General features: G+C 42.4%; 1 protein-coding gene across 1 annotated transcript in view; it reads right to left on the minus strand.

The window, feature by feature from the left end:
• Nucleotides 1-23,542, minus strand: part of NALCN (sodium leak channel, non-selective) — a 270,853-nt gene that overhangs the window by 195,695 nt on the left and 51,616 nt on the right. Inside the window, exons 8-10 of the mRNA XM_061133830.1 lie at nucleotides 9,568-9,710; nucleotides 9,337-9,441; nucleotides 1,655-1,741 (exon numbers count right to left, since the gene is read on the minus strand). Coding sequence (XP_060989813.1) covers nucleotides 1,655-1,741; nucleotides 9,337-9,441; nucleotides 9,568-9,710 — 335 coding nt within the window. The remainder of the gene's footprint in view (nucleotides 1-1,654; nucleotides 1,742-9,336; nucleotides 9,442-9,567; nucleotides 9,711-23,542) is intronic.

Consider the following 23,542-nt stretch of genomic DNA (forward strand, 5'->3'; position numbering starts at 1 on the left):
TCATTCCCTTGGTCCTGGTTAAAATACTGCCATGTCCACTGAGTCTCAGAGGGGGAGTGAGGACCGCAAATGACCTAGGCCCCCAGCACTCCCTGCTACCTCTTTAGAACACACATCATTCCTGAGATTGCTAGATCAATGCTGCGCCTTCCCAGGTGGCGCTAGCAGCAAAGACTCTGTCTGTCAATACAGGAGACATAAGAGATGCAAGTTTGATGCCCGGGTCAGGAAGGCCCCTTGGAGAAAGGCATGGCTACCCATTTTAGTATTCTTGCCTGGAAAATTCCATGGACAGAGAAGTCTGGCAGACTAGAGTCCATGGGGCCCCAAAGAGTGGGACGTGACAGTATAATTCAATGCTGGTTTTTCTCCTCATTTCCTGTAGGACCCTGTAAGCTCCATGTGGAAAGGGGCAGTGCTTGTCTTGTTCAGGACTATCTTTGTGTCAGTAAGTATCAGCTGGTGGATTAGTGAATCTTGAAAGTGAAAGTACTCTTTAGGCAAGAAGCTGCTGTTGCTACAGTGGTTGTCATTGCTGTTACTATAGCCATAGTAGTAATAGAGGTAGTTATGGTGGTTTAGAAGCTGAGTCGTGTCTGACTCTTGCAACCCCATAGACTGTAGCCCGCCAGACTCCTCTCTCCAGGCAAGAACACTGAAGTGGGTTGCCATTTCCTTCTCCAGGGGATCTTCCTGACCCAGGGACCCAACCCAGGTCTCCTGCATTGCAGGCAGATTCTTTACCAACTGAGCTACGGGGGAATAGAAACTGAATTATTTGCAGCTTGTCACCATCAAATATACGACAGAAAGAGAAGCGCACGATGGTATTTAATAGTATCGATGTTCATCATAAACTCTTCCTCTTTTTCTGATCCATCCTTTTAATGGATAGAAACAAATAAATATACGATTAAACTGCCACATAAGTACAGCCTACAGTGATGGTTCAGAGGACAGTATTTTGCTTCCTAATTGCCAATCCTTGAAATGTACCAGTCCCCACCTGGAGAAAGACCCAAAGGAAAGACAGAAGGTGTGTTCTCATCCTGGAGCAGGTAATAAACCCTTCCCCACATTATGGGTGAAAGCGCGTTAGTCGCTCAGTTGTGTCCGACTCTTTGCGACTCCATGGACTGTAGACTGCCAGACTCCTCTGTCTGTGGAATTCTCCAGGCAAGAATACTGGAGTGGGTTGCCATGCCCTTCTCCTGGGGATCTTTCCCACCCACCCTTCTCATATCACGTTGCTTAGGAAGCTTAGAGACAATGAACAACAGACTATATGATACACATAGTTCCTTCCCAGGTACATGGTGAGGTACCCACGTAAGTGAAGTGTGATCTTGACTGCCCCTCCCCCCAAATAACTCAGGCCTTTGGAAAAGAATAGTTTTATAAGACTCAATGCAACAACAAAATTCCTCATTGATTCAGTACCACTGGTCTATTACCTCTGTGCATTCATTCACCGGAAAGTTACCAAATTCCTAGTGGGTATCTAAAGAAATGCTAGGTCCTGGGGATACAGGATGGAGCAAAATACTGCCCACAAGTTTGGGCAGATCTAGAGCTTGGAGCACTATGGGTTTTCCTGTATAAAATAAGTCGAAGGCTTTTGTGGGCTGAGTTTTAGAATGACATTGTTCCGCACCTGGAGGCAGGCTGGGGCGCGTCCCTGGGGCTTGTTGACGTCCACCGCTACCAGCTGCCACCCGCCAGCAGCGTCTTCGTGAAACATCTTCAAGACAAAGAAGGAGATGAGTCAGAAACACTTCCAAGGGAACATCGAGAACTCTAACTTTGACTCCAGCTTTTTACATTTTCATCTTATCAAAGATTTGTCTTCTTACACTTTTATATTCACAGCATGAGTCACTCCAGTGATGTTCATTTTAACACTGCAAACTTAAGTGCATAATAATAATAAGGATAATGGCTTGCATTAATTGAGCACTTGCTATTTCTCTGGCCCTTTCTGCCTTGAATATGCTCTGCATAGAATTACCCAAATATTCTTCCCCGGAAGACTTTACAGTAGGTATCTTATTCCCATTATGTTGATTATTATATATTAGATCTCAGAGAAAATAATAATTAGAATACCAAAGCATTGCATGCTTTAACAAAAAGTGGCAAATTTCGATCTTTATTTAATGGACAGTTCTCACTGAACCAAAAAAAAGCATTCACAGGATAAGTAAGAAATGTGCATGTAGCCTAGAGAAAGAGGGGAGTGCTGTTTTAATGGTAGGAGAATGACAAATCACTTAAAAGTCCTTGTGAAATCAGTTTACATAGACCACAATTAATCTGCTCGGCAAAAACTTTACATACACGTTTATGAAGGGAAGAAGTCATTTCTTTTATCTTAGAAGACATAAGTGATGAAATTCAGGATAGTACAGGATGCTAAAATCTGACAGTCATTGAATTAGACAACCTTGCTGGATGTGTAGGTTACCTAACTTACACTACACTACCTCAAAATTTAGTTATCTATCAATAATGCACTAAGCTGGAAGGCATTTACCACATATAAATATTTTCCCACTAATATATATTTTCTTTTCAATTCCTTAGGTGTGCATGTGGGAGTGTGGTGGAATAGGGTGGAATTATGGCTCTTTATTTTTTACGAAAAGTCACAACTACAAGCACCCACCGTTTTATTCCCGTCCGAGTTCACTATTTCACACACGTAAACACTTTCTTTGCCATATTTATGTCTTCCTGTTACTCTCACCCTGGGATCATAAGGGTAATTACTGATGGAAATATGAGATGATGCCAAGACCCCATTACCTAGGATTTATAATTTCAAACCACTGGTAGTAGATCATTTTTTTTTTTTTCCCCATGAGTTATGCAGGATTGTAGATCCCCCACCAGGGATCAAACCCAGGCCTCCTGCAGTGGAAGCACTGAGTCTTAACCACAGAACTGCCATGAAAGTCCTCATATATGTATTTTTAAAATGACAAAATGGAGGTGCACCTTTATACAAAGGTTCTCTGATTCAAGATCCCAATTACAAATGATTTTTTTCAGCTGTCCATTTACAGGATGTTGATTCCCTTTAGGCTGAATCTTAAAAGATATGTTTAGTGGTAGAATCAAGCACAGGCATCACAAATAGACTCGTTCTCAGAATACATACACTGGTTGACATGCAAACATGTATAAGAGCCTTTTAAAATACCTGTCAAATGTCTGGAAGTCTCCTTTTAAGGAGAAAAGACAAAAGCGATCCTGCCAGTCACTAGGTAAGGAACCCTCTGTATAAGCATTCTCTTCTCTTATCAGGGGGCAAAAAATCCCTGGGGCACACATTTGCTTTCATCAGCAGCAGACTAATTTTCTGTGTTAAATTATTTTTTTTCCAGTCAACCAAAATCAAATGAATCAATTTAATTTTTAGTGAAAGTGTTCTCTCAAGGTCACTTCTTTGCATGACATAAAGTGAAGAAAATGCAAATATGGTCAATTTCTCATTGGTTCTCTAAATACACAACATCTAGCTTGGTTAATATAACAGTAGCTACACTAGGTACACATGTAACAGTGTGTATCCAGAGACATAAATCCTAGGGACCTGAAGCTCCTAGGGGAGTGTGGCAGGGACTGCCAGTTGTCACTCCCTATCTGTTCGCCTTGTCTTCCAAAGTAAGAAAAATTTTATGACCATAAAAAAAAAAAACTAATTCATTTTCATTTTTGAAGCTCATCTTGAACCATGTGATTATACGCTGTCCATGAAATGCAAGCAGAAACTTTCTGTTTTTTTCCTTCCTGCTCCCTGGAATATTGATGTAAGGGTTAGCACTACAGCAGCTATTTTAGACTAGGAGGCAATTTTGGAAATGGAAGTTTTGCAAGGTAGAGCAAAAAGGTGGAAGGATTCTGTATCTGCAGAACACAGACAACCATAACAACCCTGAATGACATACTCCAACTTTACATGAGAGAGAAAGGAACTCTATTTTACACACGGCACTTTTTGAGGCCTTCTGTCCCTTGTGGCTGAAACTAACTTAACACAAGTGGCTTCAGTTTGAATGTCCAATGAGTTGGTTCATTTTAAAGACATTAACTGTTCCCCTCAAATTATATAATTAATATGGGTTTACTATTAAATCTTCAAAATATGTATGAGCTGTAAAAAAATCTTAAATGCATTCTCCAGAGACAACCACCCCTAACATTTTAGAGTTAACCTTCCAGGTATTATGCCCACATACATGTACATACAAACACAAGACCTTTCTATTGCATTAATATGTTATTTGCATATTTCCATATAATAAAGTTAAATTATGACTTAGTGGTGTGCATTTATTCTAATTTTATAATTTTAAATCAATAATTTATTGCTAGAGTTAATCTTCCTCTCTCTCTCTTTTGGCTTTTTTATTTTTAACTTTTTTTTTCCATTTATTTTTATTAATTGGAAGCTAATAACTTAACAATATTGCAGTGGTTTTTGTCATACATTGACATGAATCAACCATGGATTTACATGTATTCCCCATCCCGATCCCCCCTCCCACCTCCCTCTCCACCCGATTCCTCTGGGTGCTTCCAAAATGCTTCCATAAACATTCTCAAATGTATATCCTTGAGCATTGTCAATAATTTTTTTAGGATAAATTCCTAGAAGTGCAATCTCTTTGTCAGGTAGTTTATATGTTTTTAAGGCTTCTGATACATACTGACAAACTGTTTTGTAAAAAACATGCTCCAATTTACAGTCTTAGTAATAATATATGAAAGTAACCCTTTCTCCACCTTTCAGCCAACAAGAAAACTTTTTGTTTTTTAAGAGAAGAGATGCCAGAAAAAAAAGACAGTGCATTGATAGCAGGGGCTGTAAACACTAAATTAAAAGGAGGTAGGATCTCAGTGGGCAAAACTGAGTGGGCAAACAAAAAAAAGACCCTTAAGGTCGAGGAAGCTGGTTTTGAGTGCCATTTCCACCACGTGCCAGGTATGTAATACTCGATCAAATAATTAACTTTCCAATCCTTGTCTTTTTTCAGTCTGCAAACCAGAGACAATAACGGTACCCACTTCACAACATTATCATGAAAATTAAATAAGACTGCTTTAAAGTCAATAGGGCAGACCATGTTGCGATTTACTGGGATAGTGTACGAATTAATGGAATATTACCAATGAGCACTCTCCTCTTAGTACAATCACATGGAGATACACAGAGATTTCAATCTTGAGAATCGTCTCATGCTTATCTGTTTGCAACTGTCTGCCAGGGTCTTATAAAGTGCCACTTGATTTAGGTAAGAAATTTGCTTTGGGAAGTGTTCTAGTTTAGGCAGAATATCAGCAGCAGCAACAACAATGACAGGTTATTTAATGGTAGGTGGAAGAGAATGAATCTTGGTAACATGAGCAATCACTAGCAACTGAATTAAAATTCCAAACCCAAGACTTACATACACATTTGTTAACGAACAGAAAATTCAAAATTTATTTTGAAATTCACATGCTCTCTGGGTTCTTTTCAAAATCATCATCTTTAAAAAAAGGGGGAATAGTCATTATCACAGAGAATAATGAGGGTAGATACTTGACTTGATTTTGCTATTAAATAATATATTCAATGACTCAGGGTTACAAAACACAATTCGCATTTATGGCTTCCTGTGATGAATGTATTATTCCATTACCATAGTTTCTTATTAGAAGGAGCTCACTATTGTACCTCCTACAACAGCCCTTCCCAGAAACTGCTTTCACTAAATTGCTTTCTCACATATTTTAATGATGTATATTCATGTGGAAACCAATGGTCTTAGAATGCAGTAAACACATTTTTACTAAAGTGTTGTCTTGGAACATTACGTGGTACACAGTCTTTTTATAGAGGAGAATTTCTTTTCATTTTTAATCACATGCCTTTTCATCTGTGCCTCTCAGCCTTTTAATCTGAGCTGCACACTTACACAGAAGTTGTTCAGGTATTAGAGGAACTCATATTCTGAGAATGCTCACAGACCTACAAAGGAGGACGAACCCCTGTGTCCTTGTATCACCTCCCCCCTTATCAGTCTCCCATCTTCAGAAAATATGAACCAGCAAGTCAGAGACAATGACAGATCCAGGAATGATTGCTATTAGACAATCAGAATATTTATTTACGTGTCCCTCAATATGACTTTACTGGGTCATGCTTTGCATATAAAAGTCGGGTGGGTTTTGATGGGCAGAGGCTGTCTTGTGTCTCTCGTCACATAAAACATAGCCTTTGGGGGCCCTACAGTTTGATAGTTCTTTCAGTTCTAAGCTCATCCCTATCATGAACCAGCCTAGATCAGAGGACCACGCAACTGGCAACAGGTATCCGAGGTGAAGTGTCTAAGGATGGGCATGCAGCTCTGGACTGGGGATACATGGTGCTCAGAACACGGTCCACTAGCACATCAGCCCATCCCAGCATCCAATTCTGGGCCCACACTCGCTACGGACTTGGAGCATGGGGAGTCCTACTGTGGGCTGACACAGGGGACTATGGCACCCTGGATATATGAATCTCTTGCACTTTAACCCAACACATAACTGAGCAAATAGCAACAGTGACCCGTGTCTAATAACTACAGGTGCCAGAGACACTCTCCCCATCGGAGTTCAGGCAAGCTACTGATTACTAATCCGAAAATTTCCACATCATTTTCCCTTTGTTTTCCTGTGCCCTGCTCTATTATGGTCTCCACAAGACCTTTGGCATTAATTTTTCTGTAATTTGTTTCTGTGCTGTGACTTGGAGGGAGGTTGCTTTGTTATTTTAAAGAAAACATTCTCATCGCTGATTCTCGTTTGCCTCTGAACAGCCTGCATCAGAGCCAACTCCTACAAAACCTCCTAAGATGAGGGAAAGCCCCTACTTCACCCTGTTAATGTGTATAATTTCCCTTTCTACAAACACAGACCTGGACAAGTCCAGGGACTTAAAAACATCACTGCGTCCACCAGGCCTGGGACCCTCTTTACCCGTCTGTGAGGATACGCTACAGAGAACAACTGCAGATGACCTACATACTAGAGGAAGGTGAGAGCTGACTTCATTTCGGAAAGGCTGTGTGCTTCACAATACACAACCATTTTTATTTCCTGAGAGCCCATCTGCTTTATTAGAATTAGAAACTTCCGATTTAGTGTTTGAAACCAGCTAACCAGAGGTCCTTAGGCACAGAGTTGTATCAGACTTTACAAATGTAACAGAATCATGGCAGATGACATTTCTCCCTTCCACACACACACAAAAGCATCTGGATCACTTGCTGAGGGGCTGGGGAGGGGCTGGGCGGGACCTGCGGCCTGTTGCCAGGCAGCCCAAGCGGTCGTTTACCAGGGAGGCTGCAGGCAGGAGTTTTCGGTTGCCTAGCAACCGGGTCCTCAGCCACAGCGTTTTTCTTAATGAAGGTTTTTCACAATTCTCTGTGTGATTACCTCTGCCGAATACCTAGACGCATTGCCTCTGAATTACTAGCTTATTCCTCCTGATTAAGGGCAATTTTGCATCCAAGCAATTTTGTACAACTGTGTTCACAGTCTCTCCACATTTCACTTCCTGGGAAAACTGCTGGCTGATTTGGTGGCATTTCCAAACACCACTTTTCCAGCTGTGGTTTGACAAGTAAGAGTTACTTAACGAGCATTATGTGGTTTGAAGGACGTTTTAGCTCCTTTCTCGGGGATATCAAATGTGGATTCTGTGTGGAGTTCATAGATCTATACTACACTTCATTCTCAATGTCTGTTTTGGAAAACACACCTTCATGAGGGTGTCACTCTACTTAAAAGACAAGCCAGCAATGCACTTGGTACTGTATAATTTCTCATAGTTCATTAAAAAAAAATGAGAGCAGAAATATCTGGTGGACTCGTTGAAGGTTTTCCTACATGCCATCTGTGATATAACCTAGGTGACACCTAAAAAAATCTTCCATGGAAGATATGAATAGCAGTTTGACAAAACTGAAAAATATTAATACTATTTCGTCTATAATGAATTGGTTAGACTATCCGAAATTTCACAACATCACAAAGATGCTGCATAAGGCTTTCCCAAATAATATCATGTTTAATAGCATTTTTGCTGTTAGCTGTCAAATATAATTATTTTATTATTTTTGTTACTTTTGCACTTCTCCCTAATTTTATTCCTCTTCTTCCTCACCTCCACCCTAGTGAGCAACTATCCTGAATTTTCTTCTTTAAAATTTTAATACATAGTCATAAATACAATTATTTTTAAAAATAAAATATTATTTTAAAGTAATAATTTGGAGGTTTTCAAAGTAAAATTTCTACTTTGAATCTTGAGATATCTTTGTCTTAGTAGACTTGTATATATATTCACAAACTTAAACTTACCTTAAAATTTAACATTAATAGCATTTCATTCTCAATTAAGGAATTTTTATTTTCTCTTTTATAAAGATTAATACCAGAAAAAGATATTTATAAATCTATTCCTTTCTAGCCAAATAAACTAATACACAAAACAAAGCCAAAAATAAAAACAAAGACATTTTATCTGAATTACCCTTTTATGTAATAAATGCCATGCTATTTTTATATAGCATGGTCACTTCCAATTTCTTGGGAGCATAGGGGAAACCTTTTGAACATGCAGTAATTCCTCAAATTCACAGGCAAGCATTTGGAATTGAGGGGTCTTTTTCATAATTTATTCTATTATGATTGCTTTGTTCTGAATGAAATAAAATTTCCATTCAACAATTTTCATCCTTTACATATGAGCCATTATATTGGTTTGCAAATATATGTGTATTTATAAAAATGGGAAATTCCACACTACACTTATATTTTTCTTTTTGGCTGTGCCAATTCTTAGTTGCAGCATGCAAATTCTTGGATGCAACATGTAGCTAGTTCCCTGACCAGGGAATGAACCTGGACCCCTGCATTGGGAGCATTAAATACCAGCCACCAGGGAAGTCCATCCAGTTGCTATATTTTATCTGCAAGCCCTCTAAGGACATGTGAAGGCAGAATCAAATCAAAGGTACGTAATAAATGTGATGATAAGCCTGGCTGTGTATCAAACACACCCCAGGAACTGTTATAAACATAGGTGCCATCACCCCTAGGGTCTGATTTGGTTGTTCTGGGTTTAGGCCTTTGCATCTGTAAGTTTAAGCACCTCCCTCAGCGAGTCTGGCCTCAGAAGCCCATGACAAGAGGCTTTGTCAAGTTCCATCAATTCCCACGGGTGGTGCAGAGGGACACACACGCCCAGTTCGCGTGAATGGCGTCATCGTCTCCGGGTGACGTCATCACCCCAGCAGGTACCTGCGTAGTGGCCGTGGAGGTAGTGTTGCTTCTCGACCCCCACATCTGTTGAAACTGTACCCTGATTTCTGCAAATGTTTCGATGATGACAGCGATGAACACGTTCTGCAAGAAAACGACAGGCCACATTCACCAAAGGCTGGGCAAGCGCGAGGGAGGGCCATCAAAACCAAAAGATCTGCAGAAACCGTCAGAAAACATAGACCTGATGAGGAAGAACTGTGAGCGTACCTTAACCAGCCAGGCGAGGAAGAAGATCAGGGTGATGAAGTAGAAGTAGGAACGCCACCGGGGAAAGCTGTCGATGGCTCGGTACATGAGGAACACCCAGCCTTCCTGGGATGCGGCCTCGTACACAGTGAAGATGCTGGTTCCTGCCCGGACAGAGGGAGGGGGAGGCTGGCTGAGTTGGGGTGGACTTTTGCAATGAGAAGACATTTTCCAGAAAAACAATATTTATCCGTGATCATTTTCTCAATGACAAAAGCGCTTCTAAAGGGACTCAAATCACACGCAACGTTTTACTGTTCCTGTTCCTAAGGATTTCTCTTTTTACTTGCAGTAACAGTGTCTGCTATTCAGCAAAGTGAATCAGCTACTCCTATACATATATCTCCTCTTTCTTTTTGGATTTCCTTCCCAGTTAGGTCACCCTCCAGTCTTGGATAGAGTTCCCTGGACCACACAGTAGGTTCTCATTAGCTATCCATTTTAAACATGGTACCAGTGGTGTTATTCTTGGCATTTAGATCAAGTTGTTTCTGAGTTCAAGCTAGGGCAATTTTAGTATCTCTAGCAATAAAATAATTTTAGGTTATAGCATTTGCTGTAACGATGTGGAAAATAAAACTAGCATTCAAGTCAAGTAAAGATATAATAATAAAAAAGGATGTGTACCATATACACTCGCCACTTGGGGCTTAACACTTTTAGGTGCTATAGTTTTAACTGAAATGAAGTAAATTGGAGAACAGGGTTTCATTTGAAATCACATTCTCATAGGATGAACTAAAGTAACCCAAAATTCATGTAATGGAGCCCATCTTTGGTTTCCATGGTGTTTCCTGAACACCAAAACATAAGGTAGTAAATCATTGAAAAGGACTTTGTATTTTTGGGGAGAATTCTCTCATTTAAAATACTACTATTAATGCAAAGAAGGGCAAGGGAACAATATGTGGGCAGATTTTTGAAGCTATGGTTAAGAGGAAAGTCAGTATTTAATCCTCATGGCATTATGAGTATGTGTCATTATTTCCCTATCTTGAAGAGGGGAGAGATAAAGCACATAAAGTATAGGGAATCTGTCTAAGGCACAAAGAATAAGTAGGGGAACTAGAATTAGCCCAGTCATTCTGGAACAGGGACCTGCATGTTTGGGAGGCAATTAATTCTGTCTCCTGCTACCTTTTCTGTGCCTTGGTTTTCCCATCTATAAAATAGGAAGATAGTAAGACAAATAGAGGTAACATTTTCACCTCAACAAATTCCACTGCTATAAATGAAATAAATTATTAAAGGACATAAAACCAATATCCACCCATATATGGGCTCATCACCCAGAAATTGAAAACTAGAAGGTGTGTACAACCAAATGTCCAAACTAAGACAGAGGTTACTAAAGTTGGCTGATGTCTGACAGCCTCCCTGGGTCTGTGGGTGCAGGAAGAAGAATGAGAGCACCAGCAAATTCCAAAGCACCCAGAATAGCAGGAAAGTGTAGCAGCAAATGGGGACAAATCAGAAGTAACAAGGATTAAAGGAAAAAAAGTACTCATTTGGTACAACCTTGCCTCACTAGTAAAACCACTTTATCAGTAACCTCACCATTTGCAGCACTAAAGCTTTGAGATGAGATCAAAGGCCAAATAGGAAAAAAAAAAAAGCATCTGTATATTTACATATATTTTCTAAGTTAAACTTTGTTATAAGCCATAAAGATTCGTACTTGAAACATATTTCTTCAGAGAGAATTTCTAAATGCCCAAGTGCTAAATATAGCATACTTCTAGAAAAGGGGAGTTGAAAGCTTTAACTACAGGATTCACAAATGGAAAAGAAGTGTTGACAAGGCCGATGCTGACACGGGCAGGGAAGTTTAGGCATTAAGAAGAGCAGTTCCAAGGATGCTGAGCCCACAGGCCAACTAAAACACTCCCTGCCTCTGCAGCTGGGCAATTTCCACAGAGGCTAGAGCTTAGAGCTGCAGAGCAGAGGTCATGACTGTCACGCCCCTGCCTTTGAAGAGCAGAGATTTGAGATCAAAAGAGCTCGGGGGAAATTTATTTTCCATTAGTTGATTAAAAAACAGGAGAAAACTGTGCTGAGCCACAGTGAGCATTCAGCGACCTTCCTTAGCATTCAAATCATCCACTCTTCTAACCTGCGTCACCTTCCACGGGCTCTGCCCGTGAAGTTGTCTGTGGGTCACCACTAACACACGGAATAAATGTTACTTAGTAGCTTTTACAATTTTCTCCAAAAGCAAGCAAAACATATCATGCGGGAAATGTGGTTTCTTTTAGAGTGTTTGAGCTTCGTCACCCACTTTTGAAAGATCTATTGGAAAGTACATTCAAAAAAATCAAGGCCAAAAGGGCAGGACTTCATGTCATTTTTAGGGAGTTGACAGTTATGACATTAGAATTTCACAATAGTCCAAAATTAGAACCAAGTATTTGGAGGAAGTACTGAGGCTATCTTGTCTTCGAATTTGGGGGCACTTATTGTTCACATTTCTGCATCATCATGCATAAGCAAGGGAAATAAGAATTAACTTTAAGGTGAGGTTGGTACGTCTACCTCAGAAGAGCCACAATAGTTAGAATTTCTTTTTTTTTTTTTAATTAAAAAAATATTATTTGTTTTATCTTTATTTTCTGGCTATGCCACAGAGCTTGCAAAATCTCAGTTCCCCAACCAGGGACTGAACCTGAGCCATAGCAGTGAGTATTCACTGGAAGGACTGATGCTGAAGCTCCGAGAGTTAGGCCACTTGTTGTGAAGAGCTGACTTACTGGAAAAGACCCTGATGCTGGGAAAGATTGAAGGCAAAAGGAGACGGCAGTGGCAGAGGATGAGGCAGATGGCATCACCGACTCAACTGACGTGAATGTGAGCAAACTCTGGGATATAGTGGAGGACAGAAGAGTCTGGTGTGCTGTAGTCCATGGAGTTGCAAAGAGTTGGACGCAACTTAGCAACTGAACAACAACCACACAGCAGTGAAAGCCCTGAATCCTAACCACTAGACCACCAGGGAATACCCTGCTTTATGCTTGAATAAAACTGAACTAGTAAATAAACACAAGTACAAAAGATCAACCAAGACTGGACTGAAATAATTTGACTTTTTTTTTCCAGTGGCATATTAAAATCTGATTCAGGTCTAAGTGGGATGGAAGAAAGATATCTGAATGATATTGACCAAGCATAATTTACAATAAATGTGATAAATATAAATAACACATGATTTTCACTAAAACATAGTTATTTGTGTTGCGATAAACATAAAATTTCTACAACTTACAATGAAAGACTTAAGCAGGGTGAACATAGACAGCTTTGATGGACTCCTTTCCCAATTTCGAACCAGTCTGTTGTGTATATGATAGTAATTGAAGTGGGTAGGCCTTTAGTATCAGGCTTTACGATAACCTGGCAAGAATTTAGGCTGTGCTCTGTCAAAGGCTTCAGTTTCCTTTAGAGCCTTGGTTTCTGTCTCTCCTTCTGTCTTTACATTTCCCCCTGAATTTCTTCTAAACAGACTCTGTGTCTTGCAGCTAGGTTGTAACCCAGTTATTAATATTATTTTGGACCCCTGTTACTGTGATGATACAGTGTTGGAGAGGGAAAACGTTCTATGATCTTGTGATTAAATCTCAGGGGTTTTGACCTTCAGAAGAATTTCTCAGCCTTTTTGTTCTCAGTTTGTGTGATAGAGAGAGGCTAGAGGGGGCTCTGGTCATCTGCCTGCCCTCCTCTGAGGACAGATGAGGCTCTGAGGAAGCAGACGTCCTCCAGGACATGACTCTGTCATGAAGAACAGATGGCTGTGGGCTTATTTCAAAATGGTCACTGTTCCTCTCCCTTGCAGGAAGCATGCGGGAATTTTTCTCTGATCATCACCGTAAGAACCAGGTATGTCTTCTGCAGGTAAAACTCACGAAAGCCTTGAGTCCCCCTATAAATGGGGGCATTTTCAACTCCTAATCTAGTACATGTTCAGCCTCCAGCAATTACTCAATTCTAGTTTAAGTATCTCAGGCGCCAGTGGCTTCTGCCCCTGGGGAGCAATGATTCTCTGCATTAGCAAGGCATGAATGTGCCCTGAAACCTCAGCTCTCCATTAGATCTAAGAGCTTGGCTGACTTTTAGAATTGCTGGTGTTGAGTTTGTTTAGCTCTTTCTCTTGTCCTGAGAGCAGGATTGATAACTTCTAAACTCTTCACATGTTAAAGCAGAAACCAGAAGCCATTAAATAACTTTCGGTTTAAGGTGTGGATCAGAAATAGCATGGACAAATGAGCAAGTCTGGTTAAAATGAGAATTCTAAATTCACGTGCAAAGGCATGAGTCTCTGTTCTCATGTAGCCCGTCAGTCACTCAGTTGTGTCTGATTCCTTGCGACCCCATGGACTGCAGCCCGCCAGGCCACTCTGTCCACAAGATTTTCCAGGCAAGAATACTGGAATGGGTTGCCATTTCCTTCTCTAGGGGATCTTCCTGACCCAGGGATCAAACGCAGGTCACCTACATTGCAGGCAGACACTTTACCATCTGAGCCCCCAGGGAAATCCTAAGTGAAAGTGTTTGTGTCTCAGTCACCTCCAAGCCCACCAGGCTCCTCTGTGCATGGAATTCTCCTGGCAACAGTACTAGAGTGGGTAGCCATTCCCTGCTCCAGTGGATCTTCCTGACCCAGGGATTGAACCCAGGTCTCCTGCATGGCAGGTGGGTTCCTTACTGTCTGAGACACCAGGGGAGCCCACATATAGCCTGCTTGGTCACAATCTGGCTTCCGCACTAGTAACAGTGTAGGGGTGAAAAGATGGTCCCACACCATGTCAGAATATTTCTGAGCCATCTGCGTGTCTCCCCTGTTAACACCTTTTTCTCCTTACACCTTAATTGCTGCCTGTTCTTCTGCTTGATTTTAACAACACACTCTAAGGCAATGTTCAACACAGACAACAGAGTATCAATAGAACAGTGGAGAAGGAGGAAGGAAAAAAACAAAACAAAACAGTTCTTCATGGGATATGGTCCAAGTATCCATTATGTAACAACACAACAAACTTAACCAAAGCCAAGGAGCTCTGGGCAGCTGTGATCCAGGCGGCTCACGCCTGGAATGAAGTGGCTCTCCACGCTGGCCAGACTGCCACACGGGCCAGAGCTCCTCTGGCCAGAGAGCTGACCTTTCTAGCAAGCACTGGACTCACTGACATTAACAGCAATCAGGCACTTGCCATGTGGCAGATGGCGTGATGCTCACTTTTTCACCCCTGGTCAGGAGAACGAGAAGAAAATCAATCCTGGAAATACCACCTAGCTTCCAATGTTCATAGAAATATGTCTGGAATATGGAGTGATTATTCAGAGCTTTACTAATCTTTTGTTTCATTATTATTCATCAGGTATATACTCCTACTCATTCTTCTTCATCAATAATAAGAAAGATTATAATTACTTGATAATAAAGTTATTATTGAAAGTACAAGTGAAAAAGTGAAAGTGTTAGTTGCTGAGTTGTGTCCGACTCTTTAAGACTCCATGGACTGTAGCCCGCCAGGCTCCTCTGTCCAGGGAATTCTCCAGGCAAGAATATTGGAGTGGGTTGCCATGTCCTTCTCCAGGGGATGTTCCCAACCCAAGGATCAAACCTGGGTCTCCTGCAATGCAGGTAGATTCTTTACCGTCTGAGCCACCAGGGGGGCCCCATATTTATTATTATTTTTATTATTTATTATTATATTTATATAATTTAATTTATAGTATAATAATTGTCATTATTAGCTGATGTAACTAAAAAATTATACACTTGACAGAGGGTTTTCATGAACCTCCATAACTCACTCAACAACTCTGTATATTAGGAATAAGAAGATAGGGCAGGAGTTGCCTCTTTCTGAGAGATGAGGAAGTAGATCTGAATGTTTTACTCAAATCTCTTATTTGACTGACACCACCGCTCTGCCTTCTCATCAGTGGTGCTGACTTAGGAACCGGGAATAAGTACCCACTATATTAGCTGCACTTTATAATTCTCGTCAACTTGAATAAACCTGCTGTTACTTTGATAGACTTATATCACATTGCCAGCAGTAACTGCTGAAGTTTAAAGGGGGCACCATCCACATAGCTACTCGAGTAAAAAGGCTCTTTCCTTTGGCCCATTTAAGTTTGCCAACCTTTTAATCCTTCTGTTTTGACCTCAGAGTCTTGGATATCTCTCGTTTTAAAGAGAGACCACAAGAGACCATCAAGAACCTGGCCTTATTTGCATGACAAGTTCTCAATGTCTCTTGCTTCCTTTTCCCCAAAAGCTTGATTTTAAGGGCTGCACGAATTGAACTGACACACCATTATGTATTTTATTCTATCGGCAGGGTGGAGCAGTTCAAAAAGTTTGTTCAAATTTTCAAGTGTACAATTTCTTTCTTTGTCTCCCCCGGGAGATGGTAAACACCACAAGAACAGCCCAGCCTAGGAACATAAAGAAAAGTTCATCGGGACAAAACAGAGAGAAGAAGGTGAAGGTGCCAGTGAAAGGAATAAAGCAGAGAGCAGGTCAGGGAGAGGGTCTGGTGGAAGTTTTCAGAGAGAAAACGCGTGGCAGAGGAAGGAAGGATGCCTCAGACGATGAGCTGAGAAGCCAACTCTGAAAGCTGGCCAGGCGGCTCCACTGTCTTCTTGGAGGAGCTCCAAACCCGAACCGTCTGCCTTGATTTCTGTGAAGAGATCGTGGCTGGGGCCAGCTGGCCACTCACACCAGCTGCCTACAGCAGACCAGGCTCTGCCTGCGAAAGGATGCTCCGTGCCCTCGCTGGCAGTCCCAGAGATGCTGACTGCCCTTTGCCAGCCCCCTCTCCAGGGCATCACTCTATTTCTTTCCCAGCCCGCACCCCCTCACGTTTCTTCTGCTGCCTCGGGGGACCCTTCTCCCATACGCATCCTCAGCAAGGCGAACAGATCCACGGTTTTATTCTCAACCGATAGCACTGGGAGCTCACAGATCATAATATCACTCTGCTCACTGAGGCAGCTGCCCTAGGGTTTTAACCCCATTTACAGACGAAGAAAGGGCTAGGCTTCCCAGGTAGCCCTAGTAGTTAAGAATCCATCTGCCGATGCAGGAGATGCTGGAGATGTGGGTTCGATCCCTGGGTGGGGAAGATCTCCTGGGGGAGGAAATGGCAATCTGTTCCAGTATTCTTGCCTGGGAAATGCCACGGACAGAGGAGCCTGGCGGGCTACAGTCCGTGGGGTCGCAAAGAGTCGGACACGACTGAGCATAGCTCAGCGCAGAAGCAGCAGAGGGGAAGAGACTGAGGTGGGACAAGTGGAGTCTTTTGTCCACGACGGGATTTGAACACACGTTCCTTGGAGCCCATCCTCCTCACCACTGCGCTTCTGTTTGGCTGCTCTTCTGGAAATCTCAAGGGGCAATGAGCAGGCAAGAGCAGCAAATTCTGGGGCGTCCCTGGCATGGACTCCTCAGCCAGAAGAGGGCTTTTCACCTTTACACGGATCTCTGGGTGCTTGGGCTTCCCTGGCGGCTCAGCAATAAAGAATCCACCTACAATGCAGGAGACACAGGTTCGATCCCTGGGTCGGGAAGATCCCCTGGTAGAGGGAATGGCAACCCACTGCAGTATTCTTGAATGGAATATCCCATGGACAGAGGAGCCTGGTGGGCTGCAGTCCAAGGGGGTCACAAAAAGTTGGATGTGACTTAGCAACCAAATAACAACACCTGGGCACTTAGCTCCCACTTCGTCTTGTGGATAAAAGCCTAGACCTAAGGACAGTCAGGTTCTGGGCAGAGTGATGGCATCCTGGACTGTATTGGGGCAGCTCCCGCAGAGGGAAACTGCAGCTTCCCGGACACAGAGCCAGAGGAGCAATGAGATGGGCTCCCTGGAGCTGTCAGAGATCACACTGATGGAGAGAACCACCCTCGGACCTGCAGGGCCCTTTTTAGAGGCTTTGGTTCTCTACGGACACCCTGGCAGGTTCATCCTTTTCACTCTCATTTCCTAAATGAGGAGCCGGTGGCCCAGTGAGGCTGTGACGCTTGCCTGAGGTCACCCAGCAGTGACCGTCTGGAGCCGTGTTCCCAGGCATCCATGCCTGCCTCCAAAAGCTGTTCTTTCCACTCAGCCACGCACGTCTGAACTTTCTGAAACTTTTTTCTTGGCTTGGTTTGGAGGAATTTGAACAAATTCCTGTCTGCTGTACTTTGTGAAAGCAAAATTCTGCTTTTAAAATTAAACAGACTAGCCCCAAGGAAAGGGAGGGGAGAGGTGGGGAAAATTCCTCCAGTGTTCTCGGATTTGCAAAGGTTCTTCTGTGTTTCTGTTTGTGGTGGGGAGAGGACAAGGATGGGCCTCCTTGCCATGCCCTCGGTATTCCTCAGGTTATTGTCTCGTATGACTAGGAGATAGTTTCAACTCCAGAGTATAAAATCCTAAAATATAGCAACACTGCACTTACTTTCACTGATGGGGAGAATCATGATGAAAATTGGAACCACATAAAATTCAGAAGTGACTCTAGTTTTGGTGTGTACCTTCTGCTCATTCAGTGATATGATCTGAAATTCTATGACTTTGTTCCATGATACAAACATAATCATTTGAGAAATAGAACATATCACTAAAATAGAAAACTTTTTATAAAATACATTTGCTCTAACTTTAACAAAAGTGGGGATTCCCAGGTGGCTCAGTGGTAAAGAATCTTCCTGCCAATGCAAGAGACGCAAGAGATGAGGGTTTGATCCTTGAGTTGAGAAGACCCCCTGAAGTAGGAAATAGCAACCCACTCCAGTATTCTTGCCTGGAGAATTCCATGGACAGGGGAGCCTGGCAGGGTACAGTCCATAGGGCCGCAAAGAGTTGGACAGGACTGAGCAACTCAACACACACACACACATACACACACACACACACACACACACACACACACACACGTGAATGGCTTGTTTTGAGAAGACAGCTATAATTGGCTGGGCATTTTGTCCCTTGCTTATCGATACTGTGCAGGGCCCTGTGGGATTCCTGGGATCCATGCCTTTCTTTGTCTCCTGTTTCTTTGATTATAGGAAATGGCCTTCATTCTGCCTCCATGACCCGCCCTGAGCCTCACTGGGCAGATTCAAGCAGTTGTTCATTAGGGAAGGGAGGGTTTACTAGAGGAGGGAGAAACATAGTGAAGAGCAGCCTTGGGGGAAAGTCCTGTTTCCCCATCAATGGATACACACAACAACATCTTTGAGCTGTTTTTCAGAGACTGAAACCCCTTCCAGGTGAGAGAAGTTAAAGATTAATAATGGTAGGTTGCCCACAAGCATGTAGACCCTAGAGCAGTTGGACTTGAGGGTTGATGATGCTGGCTCCTCCTTATCCCACCACCACCCATCAGAATATCCCAAGCTGCTCATGCCTTCTTTGAACCTGTGCTATAAACCCACTCACTGTCTTCCTTGGGGGAGGGAGTGTGCTCAGTTGCTCAGTTGTGTCCGACTCCTTGTGACCCCCTTGACTGTAGCCCACCAGGCTCCTCTGTCCATGGGATTTCCAAGGCAAGGATACTAGAGTGGGTTGCCATTTCCTTCTCCAGGGCAAGGCAGGGTGGTAGAAACACAGTTTTTCAAGGCAGGAGCCCGCTATGGCCCCCTTTGCCTGGCGAAGTGATGAAACTAACAGGGCTGCCATATGCCTGTCCTTCAGGATGACTTCAAGGGACAGAGGTCACCCACCGGCCACACAGGAGGCTGACTTCAAGAAGAGAGAAACTCATATTTTGCTTGCACTGGCCCATTTTGGGGTCCTCTCTTATAAGCAGGGTGTGCTACGCTGAGTCATTTCAGTCGTGTCTGACTCTTTGCGACCCCATGGACTGTAGCCCGCCAGGTTCCTCTGTCCATGGGATTTTTCAGGCAAAGAATACTGGAGTGGGTTGCCATGCCCTCCTCAAGGGCACCTGCCCAAGCCAGGGATCGAACCCACGTCTCCTACAGCCCCTTCATTGCAGGCAGATTCTTCACCACTGAGCCACTGGGAAAGACCGCTCTTACAGGCATACTTTATCTCGACTATTACATTGACAAAGAGTGGCTTCTGTTCCATGGGCACTGTTCTCAGAAATGGCTGGCATCCAAGGAAATGTCAATCTGAAAAAATATACTATCAAAAAAATTTTTGTTTAAACATGTTAGGGTTTTATACAAATACCTGAGGCAGATTTGGTAATTCAGGAAAACAAAATAAGGCAAAGTTCAAAAAGGCTCCCTATAAAACAGCTCTTTTTTCCTCACAAAAATCCCACTCTACTAACCTCGCCCTAAATTACTGGCATGCTGAACCACAGGAATTCATACTCTACACATACTCCTAGCCGGAAGAATGAGTTCTAACCACAGATATAAAATAACAAGGTAAAATTAAGCATTTAATGTCCCATAAAGACATAAGATTCATGGAAATGTTCAAAGGAGATGTTTTAAACATGAGATTGTTACTTTTTAAATACAGGGTTTGGGTTTCATGACTAAATCGTTATGATTTAACAATATGAATCACTGAATTATTTCTCAAGAATTAAGAAAAAAAAAGTATAGCTCTTAAAAATAAGAGGTATACTTTATCTCATTTCAATGCTCTGAAAAACTTGCCAAAGGAATGTTATTGCTGAAAAATGTTAACACGTAGGTAAAGTCCTAAGCATAATAGACAGATACTCACACACACATATTTCTAAAGTCAGCCACACCCACAGAAAGTCACATACGAGAAAGGACTATCAGTTTAAAATTTGTTTCTCTAGGCAAAGAAATATGAGAAATTTTTAGTGCTGAAACAGGAAATATTTTGGCAAACCACCAAAACTACTTTGAACTCACAACTGAAGATCGTAACAATGGCCATCTCAGGGAAATACAAATCTAACCCTATAGAGTCTGGCGAAATGTAGGGTGTATTTTTCCTGAACTGTCCATCAAACCATACTTATTGGCAGCTTCAGCACATCATTTATCTATTAGCAGAGAATTCCCGAAGCAGGGTGTTTGCTGATTTTTGGCAAGATTCCAGAATAATGTCACATGGCTTCAGTAAAATTGACACTGTGTAGGATTTTACAAATCTGATCATTTCAATTCATAGAGAATATGCTCATCTGAGCCATTGCTGACTTTGCATTTTTGGCCAAAACTAAACAAGTCTCACTGATCCACTGTAGAGTCAAGAATGCAAGTTTTCTTAATTTACATGTACGCTTTTCCTTAGTCAATCTGGTTTTCTGTTTTAAAAGAAAAAGGTAAGAGGTTCCATTAGCTGCAGCATTTCCAGTCTAATCGAATTCCTTAAATTTAACCTGTGATAAAGTGGGGCTGCTCATCTTCTTGCCCTTCCCCAAACATGCTCTTCTGGAAGTTAACAATGACCCCGTTTAATCAGTTATGACTCAAATCAAAAAACTTGGAGTGATCTTTCTCTTTTAGTACTCAGCAAATCTATCAGGAAGCCCATTCACTTAGAAGCACTGTGTATCTAGAATCTTCTCCCACCTCCACCACTACCACCCTGGTCCAGGGCACCCGCATCTCTCTCGTGGGTAATTACAACCTAATGGGTCCCTCTCCTCTGTTGCTGCTTCTCTTCAGTCTGTTCCCAAGCCAGCAAGCATGGCGTTTCTGATCAGTCTTGTTTATCCACATCAAATGCCCCCCAGTCTCTCACCTCACTTAAGAGTAAAAGCCAAAGTCATTATGTAGCCACATAAGGCTCTCCATGATCTGTCCCTGGCTGCCTTTCTGCCTACGTCCCCTTCCACTCCCAAGATGAGCGCTTCCACGTATCAAGGGATATTGAGCACGCTATCCCCCAGGACCTTTGCAGGGAGTGATCTCTTTGTTTTGCACACTCTTATCCTGAGAGCCACAGGGCTTGCTGCCTCGCAGCGATCACAGTTTGACTTAAAGGAGGATTTCACAGCTACCCTACCCCAGATCGCAATACCTGCTCACACATCCCCGCCCTCCCTCATCGGTTTTCCTTATCGTCTTAACATCACTCAGCACATCGCACACTGTGTGTGCTCAGGCACTCAGCCGTGTCCGACTCTTCTCGACCCCATGGATGGCAGCCCGCCAGGCTCCTCTGTCCATGGGATTCTCCAGGCAAGAATGCTGGAGTGGGTTGCCATTTCCTTCTCCAGGGGATCTTCCCGACCCAGCGATTGAACCCGTGTGTCTTGCATCTCCTGCATTAGCAGGTGGGTTCTTTACCAACTGTACCACCTGGGAAGCCCACACACAGTTTATTTCACTTGTTTATACAGATTATCTCCTATCTCCTCCAATAGAATGTGGAAGCCTCAGGAAGGCAAGGACTTTTTGCCTGTTTGGCTCACTATATCCTAGTAGGTCCTCGATAAACAATTGTTAAACTAATAAAAATATGTTCTCAAAATAACTGATTGTCCAGGGAAAGAACTTAGAGGAAAACAGTCAAGGAACACATACATATACACTAGAAAGAAAAGAAAATCAAACCTGAATCAGATAATAGGATATTCATGTTTGGAATGTATAAAAATCTCATTAGCCATTTGCTAGCTACATGAATCAGAGAAAGAGCAAATAAAACACAAGAGGACATGTGAAATTTTGAGACCAGGGCCAGACTAATGTAGGAACAGGTGGCATTTTCCTAATGTGTTCCCTCTACGGCAGATGGTGTCTGTAATTTACAGCCCGCACAGTTCCATTGCTATGATTTCTCTAGTTTCTAGTAAAATACAACCATACCCAGGGGGCACCTTCCCTATGGCACATCCCACACAAACCCAGGAATCACTCAGCTCTCTCTTCTCTCTATTTGAACAAATGGACAGAAGAATTTCTCAACTGAATACAGATCACAAATTATACTGGTCGAATGAATTTCCTAAGTCACAGGCCCACTTAACATGCACGGACCCATCATTGTTTAAGTTCCATGAACACCCAGCAGCAGCTGGGTCCTAAGCAAAGGCGGGTGAGTAGACTTTGCCTCTAATGTGTCATCTGGAAGCCGTAAGATGTGTTAAATTGTGTGTACTTAATTTCTCACCCAAGGGTGACTACCTATTAGTCACTCACATTTCTTGCTAGTGGGTGGAGAACAATGCTGGGAAATGCAAGAGTATTGCTCCCTAGAAACTGCCTCCAATGAAAACCTAAGGAAGAACTTTCCAAATGGAAGGAAAAGAACAGCATTGGATGGAAGCTGGGAGAGGCCTCAAGGAATAACACTTAGTCAATACAAAAATAAATAAACCCATAAAGACAAAGAAGAAACTCCTAGAGAAACCAAGATGCCTCCCTAGGGACTCTGCACATGTGTGTTCAGTCCATCAGTCATGTCCAACTCTTTGTGACCTCATGGACTGTAGCCTGCCAGGCTCCTCTGTCCATGGGATTCTCCAGGCAAGAATACTGGAGTGGGTTGACATTTCGTACTCCAGGGGATCTTCCTGACCCAGGGATCGAACCCACGTCTCTTGCATCTCTTGTACTGGCAGGTGGATTCTTTACCACTGAGTCACCTGGGAAGTCTACAGACTCTCTTTGGAGCTCATATTTCATAAAATAACATTTTTAAAAAGGCAAAAGGTTGGATATGTAATTCCAAATAAATAAATACATCAGGTTGGCAGATCTTCATATATAATGTGTCCAGGTCAGGGTTAAAAGTGAGGTTGAAGTTTGCAAAACAACAATGATTCCTGGCAATGTGGAGCATGAGGATAAACAACAGAGGGATCTAATACCTTGAGGAAGAGAATTATTAAACTGGATAGGACACAATCAAGAGTTTAACAAGGAAAGACATGTTCAGGGATGTGAGGGAAGAAAAGGTGGGTGAGGTACCCTTAGCACACTAACTAACAGGCATCAGATAAATTGTCAGTAAATCAATAAGCTGCCATCCCTGAG

The sequence above is a fragment of the Dama dama genome, chromosome 30 (genome assembly GCF_033118175.1).
Source record: "Dama dama isolate Ldn47 chromosome 30, ASM3311817v1, whole genome shotgun sequence".
NCBI lineage: Eukaryota > Metazoa > Chordata > Mammalia > Artiodactyla > Cervidae > Dama > Dama dama.